This window comes from Acartia tonsa, chromosome 12 (assembly GCF_053477335.1).
Source record: "Acartia tonsa isolate MP-2025a chromosome 12, ASM5347733v1, whole genome shotgun sequence".
NCBI lineage: Eukaryota > Metazoa > Arthropoda > Copepoda > Calanoida > Acartiidae > Acartia > Acartia tonsa.
The window spans coordinates 41533508-41554585 of record NC_137271.1 but is presented as its reverse complement, the minus strand read 5'-3'; the positions used below and the strand labels follow the sequence as shown (position 1 = coordinate 41554585).

General features: G+C 31.4%; 1 protein-coding gene across 1 annotated transcript in view; it reads right to left on the bottom strand.

Annotated features, from left to right (window-relative positions):
* Positions 1–6898: 6898 nt before the first annotated feature.
* The window catches only part of LOC145334020 (uncharacterized), a 33641-nt gene continuing 19461 nt past the window's right edge, over positions 6899–21078 (bottom strand). Inside the window, exons 2-5 of the mRNA XM_080179298.1 lie at positions 9972–10088; positions 9066–9120; positions 8574–8657; positions 6899–7921 (exon numbers count right to left, since the gene is read on the bottom strand). Coding sequence (XP_080035424.1) covers positions 7889–7921; positions 8574–8657; positions 9066–9120; positions 9972–10088 — 289 coding nt within the window. The 3' untranslated portion in view covers positions 6899–7888. The remainder of the gene's footprint in view (positions 7922–8573; positions 8658–9065; positions 9121–9971; positions 10089–21078) is intronic.

The following is a 21078-nucleotide window of genomic DNA, read 5'->3' as shown; positions in this document are numbered from 1 at the left end:
TATTAGTAGATTAGTCACTTTATTATACTTAAATCGATTTAAAATCGTACTGCTGTAACCATCATATACAAATAAAAAAAAAAAACATAGCATATTTTAAAACAATATATGAGACAATATATGATTAGGTGGCTCAATTTAAAATGATTTTAGATTCAAATAATTGTTTTTTGAGACGGTATGTTATTATTGAATTTAGAATTATTAAAATAGTTGGTCTGCCTAAACTGATTATGTAATTCCAAATGTATGGTATAGAACATTACCATAAAGGTCGAGATATTAAAGAGTTAGCTGTAAACATTTTTAGGAATTAGAAGAAAGAATCATGATTATTGTCGTTATTTATTATAAGATTTTATGTTTAGCCCTAGTAAATAGATAAAAAATGTTCAAAGCTAACTCTTGTAATAATAAAGTTAAAGACAGTTAATTTATGCACTTATTTAATACCTATATTTGCGACAACTTTTATTTAATGAAATCTTCCAATTTTTAACATTTACAAAATCGGTGGCCCTCTCGGACGGGATTCGAACCTGGGTTAGCCAGATAAGAAGTCACACATTCTATACATAAGCTATATGCAACTTCAAAGATTGGAAGTAAAAATAGATAAGGTAGTAAAAATAGTATGATTCACGAAACCTCGAAGTTTTTTCTCACGAAACCTCCCAACTTTTGAATTTCGTGGTTTCGGTCGAAAAGTACATGGACAAAATTTCCCATATAAAAGATTTAAAATTTAGCAATGTTTCGTATAAATTAAGCTCAAACTGACCTAATATTAATTAAAACTATTTAAAACATTATATTTAATGTACATACACATATAATAATCCTAAAAACGATATTCTTTTAATAATTTACATCAAAATTAAGTTTTTGTAAAAAAAACTATACTATTATTATAAATCCATCCCACTTCATATGTTCTTCCTTCCCTATTTCCTGCTTATGTCTCCCCCCACCTCCCAAAATGAAATTCATGAAACCTCCGTGATTTTTTTATAATGTCGTCTTTGTAAAAATTATTAGATTAATTTAAATTAAAACAAAAGAGTATTTAAATGTCGGCGGAACGTTTTTTTTAGCTCTTATAACAATATTTTTAACAAAAATTTGGTGTAATTTAATATCGGCGTAATAGTGTTAGCTATTATAATAATTTCAATTTCTATCCCCTTAATATTCAGAGATTAATAGTCGGGGATTGGAAAATGGAAGAAAAAGATTAATAGTAGGGTAAAAGACAATGGAAGAAAAATATTAATATTCAAGGAAAGTTCAAGGAAAGAACAATGGAAGAAAAAGAAGGGTTGATTAATCCCCATTATTAATTTTGTTTTGGGTTGTAAAAACATGACCAATTTTTGTTTGATATTAATGCGGCTTTTGTGGCATAGGGGTACGTTGAAAGGCTAAGGTCGTGGTTATCCAAGATCGACTCCAGGTGGGGACATTAATTTAAAAAATTTTTTTTATTTAACATAACAGACTGAAAAATATATTTAACATCTTATTATATCCAGTTTTCTATGAATATAAAAATGCACAATCATTTCAGATTAAAGCCAGTGTTATATAATAATAGTTAATAATACGATGCTTTAAATAACTATTATATTACTCGCCCTACCCTCCAAACATACAAACACACAGACAAATATCCTGTTACTTTATAAATTTTTGATTTTTATATCCGTTTAAACGGTCGCTGATGATTGAAAATTACGCAACCTACGAATTTCTTTCTCTCTCTCTCTCTCTTTCCTCCTATAATATTAAGTATCCCTCAAAGCTTATAGGTCGCCGGTTCAAAACCCCCCAAGTAACTTATCAAGAATTCCAGTTCTATTGCCCGCATGTATAATAAACTATTAAAGCTATCATCCATATAATAAAGTAACAGAATGTTTATTTGTATGTCTGTTTGTTTGTGACAAAGGATCTCGCTAACCCCTGAACCCATATGGTTCTCCTTTACAGGGAAGCTTATCATAGGTTGGGAAGGTTTCTAACTATTTTGGAAGAGGGTAACACCACCCACCCAAGAGAAATCGTTCTGGAAAAAAATTACCCCCCCCCCCCTCCACACAACAATATCTTTCTTTCTCTTTCTCTCTCTATACAGATAAAAATATTTTTTAAATACCCGAAGAGGTTTCGATCTTAGGTGCTTCAGACTGCTTGGATAAAATATTAACAATAAAATTTATCCACTGAGCTAAAGAGGAATGCTTTAATGATCAGTTAATTTAAACAATTAGTATAAAGTATTCTTTAAAATATTTAGGGCCATGGAAGTCGGTTCGAGGCTTGGCGATAATTTTTTTTTTAATTACCTTTTTAAATATATTAAGGGACTTCAAAATTAGTTTTATTTTATTAATTACTGATATTGTTTACAATGTCATAAAAAGAAATATTCTTTAGAATATTTAGGGCCAAGGAAGTCGGTTCGAGGCTTGGCAACATTTTTTTTTAAATTGCTTTTTTAAAGATTTTAAGTGACTTTTCAAAATAAGTTTTAGTTTTATTTTATTTATTTAATAAAAAATTAAATTGTTTTTAAAGGAAATAAAATATGTTTATTCTAACAACAATAATTGAACCACTGATCTTCGTACCCCATTCTCTCATATCATACCACTACGCTATGAAAGAATAGCTATAAGATGCAATACCAATAATGTATTATAAAAAAAGGAAACAATAATTTTCACTAATTTATCTAAACCTGGATGGTACATCCAGGCATTTCTAGTTAATAATATTTATTTTAAAATACAAACAATTAAATGTACTTATTCAGTAAATATTAACTTAAGTTTTTTTTCAAATAGGATTGAAAAAGAAGTGTATTAGATAGTTATTATTATGAAGAAAATAAGTCGGCAGTATGTGATTGATTTTATAAATACAATCACTAAACTTTTTAAAATGACACATACTTTTATCTAAAATAAACTTTTATACAACAACATAAAAAAATGAAAATTGACCAAGATCTGAAAATAATGCTCAGCAATTTTTGAACATTTTTGACAGAAAATAATATGTTATTAGCATAATTTATTGAATCATTTCACAAAAAATAATATTTAAGAAATGCATACCTAGTGAAAAAACATTAGGTACATTGTTTTAAGGCCTATTGCTGTATTGAATATTATAGAAAGCTACAATTCCTAATGCTTTAAAGTATTTTAATTGTCATTTTTTTATGAATACTTAAAACCAGTGGTTAACTAGTTTTAGTCAAATTATAATCTTTAATAAGGTGTATTTTAAGAATCAAAGCTTATTTCTAGCTTGTTTCTAAATGTATTTCAAACCCAGTGTTAAAACCTTTTTGATGAAAAATAACCAAAAATTTTCAATTTTTATGTTTAAAAAGGAGAGACGTTTTTGATCTGGCATTTACTTTAACCTGGTTAGTTCTAAATCTTATTGTTTTTATTGAATCTTAAAGTTTTTAAAGTATAAAACAACTGTCTTATTAGTTACATACTAAAGTATTTAGTATTTATAAAACAACATTTTAAATTTTTTTAGGGCTGCAACTAATTTAAAGGCTTACATCGTAGGCTTTTAGTTTTTGATGCATTTTGTGGATTAGAAATCTCAGATTTATTCTTGTTTATGTTAGATTTTACTATAAGCCGGTGTTCTTGTATTAAACTCATTTTCAAATAATCTAATGGGGTTAAGGGTTTGGGAAATATAAGGCATCTCAAGCTCTTCACTATATGAAGGGGCCGGAAATTTTAGACTACTTTTTTTAAGAATCTTTAAGATGTCCCTTTATCTCTGGTTTAGTTTAAGAAAAGCCTGATTTAAAATATTAAAATTACTTTTTTTGAATCTCTTACTTAAGTTTGAATATGTGTTTAATCAATTAAGAGCTGAAATAATTTTTATTTTGCATTTGATTTGCCTATTTAAGAATATTTGTACTTCTTAAATTAAACTATAATTTAACCATCCTTTTAACCAGTGTTGCGGAGCCGGGAACTGTAGAGCTGCCATATTTTGCCGGAAAACGGCTCCGGACTAGATAAATAATAAAGAGATTTTTTTTTATAAATTATAATTTGGTTAATCTGTTTTGTCATGTGCAAATTCCCCTTTTAAGTTTTTCAAGTCCATTTTTATCAAAAATTTAACTTTTAAAACCTTCAAAAGTCAAAAATAGACGTGGGGAAAAAATATGTCGAGTTTTTCTTGATTTTAGGTCGGAGCCGGAGTCAAACCCGGAGCCGCATCAAAATCAAACGGTTCCGCAACGCTGCTTTTAACCCATTTTAGATAATGGTGTTTTAGTAAGGTTGAGTTAAAACATTTTTTTAAAACTTAATATTTCAAAATTATAATAAAAATTATATTTAGGTATTATAGAAACAAAGTATGAAAGTAATTTTCTTTTTATGTATTTTATTTATTTTCTGTGATTTTAATTATTATCAATTGTAACAATTATTAATTATCTAGACATGTTTGACTTTTATTTAAATAGTAAAAATTATTATAAAGCTTTTTATATAAAAAAATAGCAATTAGTTTAGATAAAATAAGATGAAGGGAAATGTTTTCTGAAGAAAAAAAACAAAGATTTATTGTTAAAATGTAAACCTGTAGTTTATATAATTTGATGCTAAATATTAATCATTATTAAATAGATTGTACTTTTTTCGTCTTTGTATCTTTTAGTTTTGTCATAGAAATTATATTTCATGGCAAAATTAATGATACCTTTTTTTAGGCATTTGATTAATTAAGTCGATATATTGATCGTTGATTTTAGATGGAAATGTTTTATCTTTAATTATGAAATAAAGTCATTCCAATTGAGAAATTCTTATTTTTTGGTGTCTAGTGAAAATTAAGTTTTTGGGGGATATATTTGCGGTTATTTTTCATTAAACGAAATTGATGTATTGTACAATAGGATATATAAGTTGGAAGGAATTTTAATGTTAGGGGGAGATTTGAAATCTGCATCAAATTTTAAGGATTTTGTTTTATAAATTTCGTTTTTTGTATAATTCTTTATCTAAAAGCGGAAATACAATTTAAGTTCATAAATTTGACCAATAGGATAGGTGGATTGGTAACTACCTGCGCTCTAATTTGTTGAATGATGTGCGACAATTAAGCTTCTCCAATCAGAGCGCAGATAATTTTCGATCCACCAATCACAGATGTCAAAATTAATTAACTTAAATTGTATTTCCGCTTTTAGAATTAGGATACAAGAACGAATTTTATAAAAAAAAAATCTTTAAAATTTGATGCAGATTTCAAATCTCCCTCTAACATTAAAATTCTTTCTCGTATTCATTCGAATCCGGTGGACAGGAACCGGTTCTCATCCATACGAAAAAACTATGTCTAGCATCGTATTATATCCAGCTTTCTACAAATATAAAAATGTACAATCATAAGATTGAAGATTGTACATTCTATATCCACGGAAAGCCGTTTATAATACGATGCGAGAAATAACTATTCCAACTTATAAATCTTAGTGTATACTACTAGCGGCTACGCCCCTAGAGACCTCTAGTGGCACTTTGAATGTTTTTTTAGTTAAAATATCTAATTCCAGAAATAATTGGTTTATGTTACGTTCAAGTCTCTTTTTCGGGAGGGGTAATTTTTTTCTAGGGGCGATTTCTCCTGAGAGGGTGGTGGTACCCTCCCCCCAAATAGTTATAAACCTTCCCGGGACTTATGAGAAGCTACCCTGTTAAGGAGAACCCGATCGGTTCAGCGGTAAGCGAGATCCTTCGGTACAAACACACAGACATCCTGTTACTTTAGTTTAAGGATTGTACAACCCTAATCATGGAAAACCATGTTAACCTTTTTGCAGATGATTATTTGTAGCAAATTTTGGACCAACCAATTCTATTTTGATAAGTTTTCAAAGTTGTCAAGGAAAAAAAACTTGGATTAAATTTCAAAATACTTCCCATTGCATTGATATCCTATTATATAAAGTAGTAATCGTTTTTGTCTGTCCCGAAGGATCTCGCTAACTGCTAAACCGATATTGTTCTCCTTTATAGTGAAGCTTCTTATAGGTCCTGGAAAGGTTTTAAACTATTTTTGGGGAGGGTAACTTCACCCCCATCCCCCCCAAAAAGATATTTTTTACTCTTGAAACTCAAATTTATAATGGTATGAGGCAAAATTTCCCCTTTCCTACCTTAAGTACTACTAGAGGCTTCTAGGGGCGTAGCTGCTAGTAAACAAATAGTAGCAGGAGGAGATAACTTTTTTGACGTCTCGTAGTAATGCCGCGGTTTAACCGAACTCGACACGTTACCAATATGTTGCCGGATTTTTAACTGCCGGCGGGTAATATAAGAAACTGGTCACAGCTTTCATAATATGCGGCTAATTTCTTACCTTGCGAAGTTCGGCGACTTAATGAAAAAGTAATTGCCAATTCGTACCAAAATATGATCGGATTGTTCCGACGTTGTGTTTCATTTGATCCGATTAGAACTCTAGATTTTGTACATTTATTGTTTAACGCCTGTAAGCGTAAGAAAAATAAACCTACAAAATAAGCTAGAAGCCTAAGCCCAACCAAAAATATGGCAATCACTTTGAAGAACAAAAATTTAAGCACGCATACGGGTTCAAATAATAGTCTCGGCTGCCGAGCCCTGTTATATTGATAAAAGAGTATATATACTTAAATCACAAACGTAACTGTCCATCACATACGCGAAGAAAGATATAACGACTCACCTTAGTTATAGAGTAGCTACGATACTAAAATAAATAACTACAATTAAAAAATAATTTTTTTATTGAAGTTTAAAAAATATAATATGTATTATTAAAGTTACTTAAACTAAGATAAAACAAAAATTAATTATATTTTGTATCAAAAGCTTTGTTAATATCTTAATTACAAAAAAAAGTATAAAAAGGCTTGATTTTACGTAAGCAAGTGTCATAGCTGCTTTTTCAAACAAATATGTCATGTTAAAATTTGTATTTTCTTCGTGAAATACCCTGTGATTAGTAAAGTGAGGTAGAACTTTTTTTTATCAGTCTGATTGTAGATTTTTAGAATTAGAAAAATATTCTTTATAATGATAACAAGGATGACAACATCCATAAAAGCGAAGCATTGAAACGGTAGGACAAACGGACATTAACACTGTATAGTGTCAGAACTGAATAATCAGAATATACATAAATGTAAAAGAGTCAAAGCAAAATTGTAAGTAAATTTGTTGAAAAACTGCTTGATACAGGATAATGTTTATGGACATACTTACATTTTTCGGACTTGATTATAGAGTTGCTTCGCTTATACTATTGTTCTTTATTGTCCCAAGAATCAATAGACCAAAAATCAGATCACATAAAAATTTGTTGTTAAAAAAGTAAAAAAATCAACATGTTTAAAATGGACGTACGGACATTCTGGTAATGATTATAGAGTTGCTACGCTTTCTAAATCGTACCTAACTACTACAGGAATCATCGTGCAAAGTTTGAAATCGATAGGACAATTCTACCATGCTTAAATTAACGAATAAAAGCTATCTATCTCGGACGGACGGACGGACCGACCCTAATTATAGAAAAGCTTCGCTTTTAAAAATTGATTAGTTATTGGTTTAGAATCATCAGAATATTTGAAGGACCAAATCAGTGGATGGTTTCAGGAATAGGTAAAACCAACAATTTGATTAATTCATCAAAAAAATATTTCGGATTTTCAGCTGTCTTTTGGAGGTCCCCAAGATCAAATGAATTTACAAAATATTTTTTTAAGTATCTCAGTTATTGGTTATAGCTGGTATGGTGTAAGAAGGCTGTAGAATATTTTTTTCTTCATGTTATTCTATTGTTCAGATCACATATCACCAACAAATATTGATGTCTCCTGTAAATATAATTAAATAAATAGATTGGATAAATATCAAAAACAAATTCTGCTTTCATCAAAAGAAAAATGTTTGGTTAGGTTATATAGAGTACTGGGCAGTCACGCCTGGTTAGGGCATTGCAGGGTTAGTGCCTTCCGCAATGGTTAGGCAAGGAGCTTTACAAAGTGTCCTAAAATTTGTGATGTGTTACGTCATTGAAATGAGGGCTAGGAGAAGAAGTGGGAAAGGAAACCCCTTAAAAAGAGATGGATATAATGACGTCACACGGCTCATTTTTAAGACACTTTGAAGAGCTTCTTTAATCATAGACAAAAAAAAACTTTTTCAGTTTTTAAAAAAGTTAATGGGGGATGGGGGGATTGAGTGATCGATATGCAATGCACTTTAAGTGAAAGCACCAATTTGTGTTTTTTTATACATTTTTACTAGGGTTGGGCCGGATATCCGGTTCCGGCCGGATATCTGGCCAACGTTCGATATCCGGCAAATTACCGGATATCCGGTGTCAAAAATCAGCCGGATATCATGTAACCTGATAGTTTTAATATCCGGTATCCGGCCGGATATTGAAAATGACCGGATAACCGGCCAGGCCAGATATCCGGCCCAACCCTAATTTTTACTAATATTATCCATATATTTATATTCCTGAGCATGGCGATTGATGTCCCCCTCGACACTATCCAAGCTCTGCAGCTCAGACAGGTATTCCTTCTCTCTCAAGGGCTCCACACGCTAAAAAAAATAGAATAAGCAATTTTGTATAGGTGGGGGGGGGGGGGGACGAAAATTACACCCCCCCCCCCCCCACACACACACGAAAATGGGTTGTGAGGAAGAGGCTTTTTAACCGTAGACACTTTTCCAAGGTTAAAAAATTGCAGAAATCTTCAGGGATAAGACAATGGACAAAAAATTGATTAATCCCATTAATGATAAACTAAATAAAATTACTATAGACTAAAAATATTGGCTGAAAAGTTTAGACACTCAACTTAATGAACCAACTAATTAATAATATAATATCAGTACCCAAAGTTGTTAGGCTAACGAATAAGAAAACGTGACTATAAAACTTTGGGTACTAGTAAAATTACCAATACCAATATCCCCTCCCTTCCTGTGAAAATGGTAATATCCTACCCTGAGATTGGTTTCCAGGTAACCGTGATTGTAGAGCATCACACAACACTGACGCCTACAATAATAAAGAGTTAATGGCTACGCTCCGAGAGGCCTCTAGGGGCACTTAGGTGAGGTGAGGGAGGGAGTCGACTATTAAGTTTTATAAAAAGAAAAATGGAAAAGTATTTGAGGGTGTCATTATTTCTAGGGGCGATTTTTCTTTGGAGGGTGGAGGTACCCTCCTCTAAAATTATTATAAACCATCCTTGGACTAAAGAAGCTTCACTGTAAAGGAGAATTAAATCGGTCCAGTGGTAAGCGAGATCCTAAGCTACAGACAGACAGACGTCCTGTTATTTGTATATAAGGATATATAGATACAGGTCAATTAAGTTCTATTTTTTTGTGGAATAAATAAAATTTCTAGCTATATATTTTTGTGAAGATTTCTCTAAAAATAAGGATAAACTCTAAAGCTCACTATGTCCGTTCGTATATAAATAACGCTAACAAGTAATGTTTTCTCTGCGAAAGAGAAATATTTCTATATCCGCTGGATTACATCTGGTTCTCAGACAATTTTTCACGAATATTAAAACAAAAGTCATAAGATTATTAACAGTTTATGGATGGTTGTGTTTACCAAGTACCTATCTATCCAAATATTTTTTCCAGTATGGCTTTAAAACCGTATAATATCCACTGGATTAGAACCAGTTTCAAGCCATACTAAAACATCATGCAAACCATCGTGTTGCAGAAAATTTTCCACGAATATTAAAATATAAATCATAAAATTAATACCTGTTTTGTTAGCCCGGGTATTCGGCCACTCGGGGCTAACAAGACTAGTTTTAATCTTATAATTGAAATTTTTATATCCGCGAAGAGATGTCTCTAAAACGATGTGATAAATAACTATACTTGTCTTCATGATTAAGACCATCAGCTGCCGCAATCAAAGCGGCCTTGATTCTCTCCATACGGTCCAGAACAGCGTCAAAACGGGCCTTGAGGGTAGCATACTCGTGGTCTTGCATCCTAAAAATAATTTGTTTATATCATACAAATGTACTATCTAAAAATATTACAAAATAAATGTTATACTAGACAGACAGACGGACTGAATGTTATACTAGACAGACGGACTGACATCATTCTACTATGTATTATAGATACAAGCGGGCGCGCCCCTAGCATCTAGAGGCTCTATTCTAAAGAAAAAATAAGGAGAAAAATAGCCTAAACCCTACCCAGACTTTATCTATATAATAAAATAGCCTAAAAACACCTCAGGACCTATAGAAATTCAATGTAAAGGATAACCATATCGGGTCAGCGGTTAGCAAGATCCTTCGCTACAGACAAAAAAAAACCTTATTACTTTATATAAAAAGATATGAACTAAAAGCTACGCCCCTAGAGGTCTCAAGGGGCACTTTAAGTATGGGGGGATAAGTCGACCGTCTACTTTAAATATTTCAATTTTAGGCCTCTAGGAGCACTTGAGGTGGGGGGTATAAGTTGACATACAACGTTCGATTTTATTTTTAAAAGAAAGAAACAATTAGATGGGTTCATTTATTCTAGGGGTGATTTCTATTTGGATGGGAGTGGTATGCCCCTCCCTCCAAAAAAATATTTATAAACCTTCCCAGGACCTATGAGAAGCTACATTGTAAAGGAGAATTGTATCGGTTCAGCGAGTACAGAGATCTTTTGGTACACACTGACATACAGGCAGACACAGATCCTATTACTTTTGTAGAAGGATATTTATGTAAAGTGACTTTCAACTTAACAAGAATGTTAACATGATAAAGAAGGGTATGCTAGATAGTAGGGTTGGGCCGGATACTTTTTTGGCTGGATATCCAGCTGATTTCTAATGCCGGATACCCGGTATCCGGCCTGTTATTGAAAATGGCCGAATATCCGGCAAATTACCGGATATTCGGCCGGATAATCTGATATCCGGGATTAAAAAATCAGCCGGATATCCGTTATTATCCGGCCATTTTCAACATTACTAGATAGTAGATAATCGTGAAAAACACGTGAAGTATGACAGACCTACGGACCGAGTGAGTTGAATACTGTTAAAGAAGGGGATCTTCACAAAAAATACCAGCAGTCTATCTTTACTATAAGCCAAGAAAATCCCATATTTCCAATAGCGCTACGGACTGACGGACAAAATAAATTATAATTTTAAAAGATAAGTGTTCCTTAAAAGAATTAGGGATCTTAATATTTTTTATCTTACTTGTCTGATGGAAAAAAATGAACTGATCAAACCCTATTTGGAACACAAAAAATAAATATAATTTCAGTTCACATATCAAACTATACTTTGATTCTTATAAACACGCGCGCACACACACACAAAAATATACAATTACTACCCCGTCAGGGATATTTCAGTTTTTCAAATTTGAGGGATAAGGTTATTATTTATATTCTTTCCTGAAAATCAAAATACCAGCAGGTACACTCCTAGAGAGAAGGGGCGAAGTCGACCTCTATTTCAGTTTTAAAAAGAAAGAAAAAAAATTGTGATCAGGGGGATGGGGGGTCTTTGAGAGGGCCAAGGTAACATCTCAAACATAGTTTTAAAACTTCCTTAGAAAATTATAAAAGGCCTCAAATATCAATATAAGCTATTAGTTATAGACAAACGGACGGACAGAATGACACTAATTACAGAAAAACTTTGCTTTTAACAAAATGCTGTAACAATCGTCCTAGGAATCTTTTTTCTTTAGATACGATTATAATAATTTAATAAAAAAGCTGAAATATACTGTAAGTACTTTACATTTTATGATTTTTGTTAAGAAAAGTGTAATGTGGAGATTATATAAATGATAAATTCAATTTTATACATTTCAAAAGTGTACAAAAATTTCATGGTAATTTTTCTTACATAAATAATAAAACTTGATATTTTTATCTAAATTGCCAAATGTTCTATCATATTAATTAATAACTAGTAAAGCAGAGTATGTCAATATTTCCCCAAGTCAAGCAAAGTGAGCCAAAACAGGGAATTGGCACACTCTTCTTGACTTGATCCAGTAAAATATAATACAAATTTGGGGTATAGTCCCGTTCGTTGGATTTCTATTTGGATGGGAGTGGTATCCCCGTCCCTCCAAAAAAAAATATTTATAAACCTTCCCAGGACCTATGAGAAGCTACATTGTAAAGGAGAATCATGTCGGTTCAGCGAGTACAGAGAGATCCTTTGGTTCACAAAGACATACAGGCAGGCATGCATCCAGTTACTTTTATAGGAGGATATTTATGTGAAGTGACTTTCAAGTTAACCTTAATGACAACATAATAAAGAAGGATATGCTAGAAAGTAGATAATCGTGAAAAACACGTCTTTTGAAGTATTTCAGACCTACGGACCAAGTGAGTAAAGAATCTTCATAAGAATATCAGCAGTCTATCTTTAGTAGTAGCCAAGAAAAACAAATATTACCAATAGCGCTACGGACTGACGGACAAAGTAAATTATAATTTTCTTTAAAATAAATTCATTGAAAGAATTAAGGATCTTAATAATTTTGGTAATATACTCTAAGAATTTTTTTTTTCAATTTTCCCAACAACGAACAACTCTGGCCGCAGCGCTCGGCTCCCTAGCCTGCCTAGCCGCAGCGCTCGGCCCCCTTGCCTGCCTAGCCGCAGCGCTCGTCTCCCTAGCCTACAACATAACCTAACCTAAAACTAAAATAGTTGTCTGGGGGGGAGGGGGGGTACTCAAATTTTCAAAGAAGGCGTCTTAACGTTTTTGTTTTTTATTTAGAATAGCTAGTCAGTGTTTTTAGTAAGTAATAGATGTAAAATGGTCCATAGAATTTAGATTTGCAATCGTTTTTTTGTAGATCTCTAATTTTTGAAGTAATTTAGGCTTTTTTAAAAAAAATTAGATTGGTTTTAAGGTACTAAAACGCAACAAAATAAAAGAAGAAAATTGCCAGTATAAACAAAAGTAAGATCTTTAATTTCACACCTTACTTTTTAAATTCTGTTGATGAATTATTGAAAAAATTTATATTTTTAACCTCGGTTTAATCAAAACTTTGAAATTAAATATATTCTCACACAGGCATAAAAAATATGGGTTCATATATACCTTTAGAATCAGAAAAATATTACGAATCGATTGTAAGCTAAATTGAAAAAAAGTAAAAAAAATAAAAATGGCCTAACATATTATATTTTACAGGCAACACTTAATTGTAACTATTTAACTAGCCAATCACAAATCTCAAAAATTGACAAATCCGGATGCTTAACCTCAGAAGTTAACCAATAGAATTGACAAAAAGGATAATGTTCATACAATATATACAATAGATAACATGTAAAGAATGAAAAATTATGAACAAATATGCTTCAGTCTGTTTATAAACTTCAAAACAATGCAGTTTCTTGTGTTTAAAAAATATCTGTTACATTGTATGTACATTTATTTAGGTTTTGTTCAAGTTAACCCTTTAAAGCCAAAAATTTTGATTCTTAAAATAAACTTATATTTTTTATTATAGTTTTATAAAACTTTTTCAATTTTGCTTAGAATGGATTCGTAATATTTTTCTCATTCTAAAGTCATATATAAACACATATTTTTTATGGCTGTGTGAGAATATATTTAAGTTCAAAGTTTTGATTAAACCGAGGTTAAAAAAATTGATTTTTTCAATAATTACTCAACAGAATTTAAAAAGTAAAGTGTCAAATTAAAGATCTTACTATTTTTGTTCATGCTGGCAATTTTCTTCTTTTATTTTGTTGCGTTTTAGTACCTTAGAGGAGAACGCCATAATTTTTTATCTTACTTGTGTGATGTAAAAGTTGAACTGATCCAATTCTTTTTGGAACAAAAAAAAAATTACCAGAATAAAAATTTTTATGCACCAGAAATATCTTGAGAAGTTCATTACTTGTGTTCATGCAAACGCAAACAATACTTTGATTCTAAACACGTGCTCAGACACACACATCAATATGGAATTACTTATTATTAATAATTATTATTACATAATTATTACATAATTACATAATTATGCAAACGCAAACAATACTTTGATTCTAAACATGTGCTCACACACACATAAATATGGAATTACTTATTATTATACTTATTACTAGCCAAGAGGTTTAATCAAACCAATTTTTCGTATTTTAGATTAAAAATAAAATTAACAAAAAAAAATTTGGGGGGGGGGGGTAGTCGACCCCACTATTTAAATTTTAGTTTTAAAAAGAAATTTTTTTTGGGGGGGGATTTATCATTTTTTTTTAGGGGGGGGGGGTTCCCACCCCCCAAGAAAATAGTTATAAACCTTCCCGGGACATATGAGAAGCTACCCTTTAAAGAAGAACCCGATCGGTTCAGCGGTTAGAGAGATCCTTCGCTACAAACAGACTGACAAACAAACAGACAGACAAACAAACAGACATTGTTCTACTTTGTATTATAGATTACATAATTATGCAGACGCAAACAATACTTTTATTCTAAACACGTGCTCACACACACTTCTAAACACGTGCTCACGCCCCCAACATAAATATGGAATTACTTTACCCCCTCAGGGATATTTTAGTTTTTCAAATTTGAGGGATAAAGTTATTATTTCTATTCTTTCCTGAAAAACAACATACTAGCAAATACACCACTAGAGGCCTTAGGGGGGGTGGGGGTGAAATTAACCTCTCAAAAAATAGTTCTAAACTTTCCTTTAAAAAATAAAAATTATAACATGCCTTATTTAACATTAAAAGTCATGAACAGACGAATGGGCAGAATGACCCTAATAACAGAAAAGCTTCGCTTTTATCAAGGGCTCTAACTTGGAATTTTTTTCTTTAGATACGATTATTTTAATTTTATAATAATGCTGAATTATAATGTACTTTTTAAGTTGAGTAAAATTTTACAGAAAAAATAAACAAGGATGACAACATCCATAAAAAGCGAAGCACAAAAAATCGTAGATGGGAATACGTACGTACAAGTAGATTTAAATTGCATTTATTAAAATCAAGAATAGATTTATTGGAGAAAATAAACACGAAACCTTATTTTATTTTGTATGATGACGACGGTCAAAGTAAATTACATAAAAGATGCTCATAACAATAGGAAAAATTATTTTGATATTGATATTCCAAAAAAGTTGGACCAAAAACACTAAAGATATGGGGAAATATGTAAAACATATAATAATAGCCAAAAACCTGATAAAAGGCAGTCTGACCACCATGGTTGTTTTCTTAAAACGACAGAAAATTATATTTTTATAATATCCTTAACCTGAAAAATTTGGAAAATCGGAACATATACACCAGAGATATGGAAAAATACTGCAAAAAGCCAGTCTGGCCGTCATGATTGTTTTCTTTAAATGATGGGTAATTTAATTTTGATATCCAAAACTTAAAAAATTTTGAAAATCGGACCATAAACACTGAAGATATGAAGAAAATGTGAAAAATATAAAAATGGCCTAAAACCTGCTAAAGAGCGGTCCGACCGCAACTGGTGTTTTATAGTTAATTGTGCTCCTTAATGAATTTTGAATGTTGTCATAAAGTTTCACCATTCTATCTCTTATAGGAGCTGAGTAAACCCTATTTTCCCCATAGCGTAACGGACTGGCGGACTGACTGACAGACAAAGTGAATTATAGAGTAGCTTAGCTACTAAAAATATAATTGTTTAAAATATGTCAAAATAGAGTACAAATAGCTCATGAAAATAGATTTTATTTTCGCATGATATTTATATTACTTAAAAAATAAAACTTAATATTTTTCTTTAAAAAAGGCCAAATGTTCTACAATGTCAACTATTACCACTTGTTATTTATAGATGTAAGGATATGTTTTGTCAGCTTTGACCACTTTTTTATTTAAGTTGACATACATTACAGTTAATACAAACCCTTGAAATTGCATATTTATGGAATTTTTTAGGGATTATTCAAAGTAAAACTTTATAATTAGGGTCGGTCCGTATGTCCTGATCGGTTACATTTTTACCGGATTTTTTAATACTTATTTCTATTACAACAAGGTACAATGTTATAAACAAAGCAGCTCTATAATCAAGTCCTAGAAATGTAAGTATGTCCTTAAACAGTATCCTCTCTGTAAGCAGTTTTGCAACAATTTTACTTACAATTTTGTATAGAATTTTATGCATTTTGTCATCCTTGTTTATTAAGAAATTAAGTATTGGTAGTATTATAGTATTAAAAATACTGTATTAAATTTTTTTGTCTGAGAAAGTTAAAAATGACATGTGTAAGCAAATCATGATACCAAAAACAATGCCAAGTTTAATTTGAAACAAGGATGACATTATCCACAAAACCGAAGCTTTATACAAGAAGGACCGATAAACGAAAAATAACAAAAACTTAAAAAACAGAATATTAATTAGTAAATCTTTACAAAATTGTACATAAATTTGATGCAAAATAGCGAAGATTCAGGATACAGTAAAAAGACATACTTTTATTTTTATATTTAGATATAGAGATACTTCGCTATAATAATATCATAAAAATAGTTGTAAAATATTTTAAATGAACCTACGGACTTTCTGGTAACTATCATGGAAAGTTTGAAATCTATCTAACATGGCTAAATTAACGAAAAGAGCGAACCGCGACGTACGACTGACTGACCCTAATTATGTAAAAGCTTTGCTTTTCAAATTATATTTTCAAACTACAATATAATATACATTGTTGTCATTAGTGACTTTATCATCTAAACTAACAGGGTACGTGTTTATCACAAACAAAGTTTAGAAAATAAGATTATATTAATACAAGATTAGTTTTAATTAAAACTAAATGGTTATTTTAATTAAAACTAGACTTGAAACGTTCATAACAAGCGGAGATGCAATGAAAAGAGACAAAATAGAAATATAAACAAGGATGACAACATCAATGGATAGCAAAGCACAAAAAACATAGATGGACAAACGGACAAAAAAAAAGAGTGATGAGACAAAATTTTATGTAGACAGACATATTCATCCTATGCTTTGGCATATATGCAATGCATCAAAAAAATACATAGTAAGACTGAAAATTATTTTTTAATATGTCAAACCAAAAAATAATAATATTTCTGTAAATGATAGCAAAAATTTCATGTTAAAGGTGGCATAAAATTTTACTGATAAGACAAGCATTCGCATTCATCAGTTAGACATTCAAATACATCTAAGAACGATTATAAAAGTTATTTGTCGCATCATGTTAAAGATTCAGCTCTTCACGGATATTAAAATAACGAATATTAATATTCTCGGAACATAGGCTGCAATATGATGCAACACATGATTTTTCATTGGGACAGAAAAATGGTTCTAATCCAGCAGATATTAATCGGTTGTGAAGCGATACTTTAAAATATTTCCTAATACTTATAGCCAAAAAAAGACATACACTTAAATAAAACAAAGTTACCTTAAAGTTAATTGAGATATTTTTTGTATAGCAACAAAAATGTGTCTTTCCTTGTCGAAAGCTGAAAATCTTCTGGTAAAAGTATTTACAAGTATTTCCTTTTTATGAAAAACTCCTGGTTATGTATTAGTCACCAGACCTAAATTTGTAGGTGTTCAAACAAAGTCACCACATTTTTATATTAAGAACAAATATAACACTTCTCGTAGCGGGAAAAAGAGTATCAAAAATCAACCATGTGACGTCATAAAAATGAGTGATTATCTATCTCATTTTTAGGGGTTTTCTTTCCCACTTCTCCCCTCATCTCCCTCATTTTTATGACGTCACATGGATGATTCTTGAGACACTTTGACCCGCTACCACTTCTCAATAAAAATTTGCCAAAAGACAATGATAACTTATTAACTAATAACTTCGTCGATACCCACTAGAATTTCTGGGGGTTAGTTTAGAAAATAGCCTAAAACCATCTCATGTCACATATGAGAAATCATCCAAGACATATTTTGCATCAGTCAACAAAAACATGGATAGACTTTTGGATTTAGAATATTTTAAAACAAGGATGACAACACCAATAAGGAGCGAAGCACAAATAAAAGATGTTTAGAAAACAAACAGAAAAACAAAGTAACATATAGGTTGGATTCTAATAGATAAGAGGAATCGTCTGAAATAGTGTCAGAAGCAAATTATATACTGCAATATCACTTCGTGTCTTACGAATTATAAAGTAGCTTCGCTACTACTAAAACAATAAAGTTACATTTGAATGTTATTTTACTAAACATACTGAGACGGACGGACAGACCTTCATTATTTAGAGTAGTCAATTCTTAAAGTAAATTTGAAAAATATTTTGCCGTTTTCATTAAACATTTTTTTAACAAACTGTATAGAATAACAAGGATGGCAACATACATAAAAGCGAAGCACTGAAACGGTAGGACAAACGGACATTAACACTTGTATAGTGTCAGAACTGAATAATCAGAATATAAATGTATAAGAGTCAAAGCAAAATTGTAAGTAAATTTGTTTAAAAACTGCTTGATTCAGGATAATATTTATGGACATACTTACATTTTTAGGACTTGATTATAGAGTTGCCTCGCTGATTACATTATACTTTGTTGTCCCAGAAATCAATATACCAAAAATCAGATCAATCGGATGATTAGATCACATAAAAATTTGTTGTTAAAAAAAGTAAAAAAATCAACATGTTTAAAATAGACGTACGGACATTTTGGTGATGATTATAGAGTTGCTACGCTTTTTAAATCGTACCTAACTATTAAAGGAATCACCATGCAAAATTTGAAATCGATAGGACAATTCTAACATGCCTAAATTAATGAAAAAAGCTATCCGTTACGGACGTACGGACGGACGGACGTACGGACGGACCGACCCTAATTATAGAAAAGCTTCGCTTTTAAAAAAGCTTCGCTTTTAAAAAGGGGGTCACAGAGGGGATAAAAATGTTGGACTTTTCTAGTTTCTAAGAATTTTACGCATCAATTGAATTTTTCGTTTAACGCATATATGATATTCTCATTTTGAGAGCGAATAAGGTTCTTTCCTTTAAATAGCCTGTTATACACTGAATCCTACCCCCCATTTCAAAAAAATAATATAAGGGTAGATAATTTTTTCCTAAGCTGAACCCTTGCAGTGCTCTAACACTACGGGGCTACCCAGAACCAAATATAACCTAACCTATCCTCAAGTAATACATTTTCCCTTCCTCATTTTCAAGTTGTTTTAAATTAAGTAGGTAGGAGGGGGGTTCTCAGTGCTCAACTTGAACTTTTAGGGAATACGCCATGAATTATGCTAATTTATTCACAAGAAGGATAACATCTAAGGGAGGAAAGTTTCCAACTTTACTAGAAATGTACTAGCAAGCACCCCATCATCAGTGAAAACACAAAATGAAAGTACTTAATAATATTAATCCTTAATTAAAAGTAAGAGGATGTCTCTGTGTGCACTGTGTGTGTGCAACGAAGGCTCTCGATAACCACTGAACCGAAATGTTTTTTACTTTTCCTTTTAAAACTAAAATTGAAAGTTTAGGGCATGCTATTCCTTAACCTCCAATCGCCCCTAGAGGCCTCTATGGGGCGCTAGATACTATTAAAGTATTTTCAACCTTGAATATTATTAAAATTTTAAAGTATTTTTGTACAATGTACATATAATAACTGAAAAAGCAGACGGAGCTAAGTATCATGTATCAAGAAACAAAGGGCCGTTACATGGATCTTAAGGAACGCATGAACATAGTCATACAACTACTTTACTATAGAATTTTTTATTTTCGTGCGTGTATATCCAGACAGATTTCATGCTAATCAAAATTTGACAGTTTTTATGTTCAGAGATATTGGGATATACAAAATATGCAAGGACGTCCAAGGGGGGAAGGGTAGAGTGGGGATTACCCCCGCACCCCCAGAATTTTTAATCATTTTACCCTCCCTTACCATTTTTACTACTACATATTTGATAGTATTTAAATTACCCCCCAAAAAAATTTTAACCCGTGGGTAAATTTTGGGGGGGGGGGGTAAAGAAAATTTACACCTGCCAACATATTTCAGGGGGGTTAATTATCCCCCCCCCCCCCCTCCAAGAAAATTTTACCTTCGGGGTAAAAATTTTTTTTGGGGGTGGGAAAAAAAATTACCCACCCCAACAACAAATTACCCCTGCCTTAAAAAAATTTTAACCCCCCAAATAAAAAAGCTTGGACGCCCCTGAAGATATGTGTTATTTTCTTTCCTAATTTTCCTCGAAACCGATTATATCCGCCGGATTAGAACTGGTTTTCAGCCATACTGAAAAATCATATCTAGCATCCTATTACAGATAATTTTAATATCCTTGGAGAGCTGTCTATAATACGATGCGATAAATAACTATTCTTGGTAACAATTCGCAACTAATTTATTTTGGAAACTATATTTGTCAGTTTCAAAATTCTTTAGCAGATAAACTAATCTTAAAATAAAATGTTTTTTAAATGATAAAAACACAACTCAGTTTTTTTTTCATAACACGAATAATGTTTTACCTTTTTGTTAAACTTTTTTTAGACAAAATTGTCCATGATTTTAACAATTTTAAAATGCCTTTATCTCTGTTTAAATTATAAAATGTTTCATCTCTGGGTAATTGTAACCCCTTTTCTTTGAATCTAGGGAATGCCTCGTGGCGCCTTATTGTGAAATAACAACACAGGGAGGGATGGATCATTTGGCTGTTAATTTCACCAGTCCCAAAAGTTTGATAATAACGTTTTCTTTTCGTTGGGTTAACAACGGGGACTGATTGAATTTTTATTGGTTGTTTTATTAAGTTGAGTGTCAAATCTAGAGAAGGGGTAATTTTGTGTATCCTATTCCTCATTTGGTATGAACGTACATCAATTTATATGCTATTGTCTTATCACTTTAGATCCCTGGAAATAACAAGAACAGTTACTTTCTATAGAAGGGAAGCTGTTTAGAACT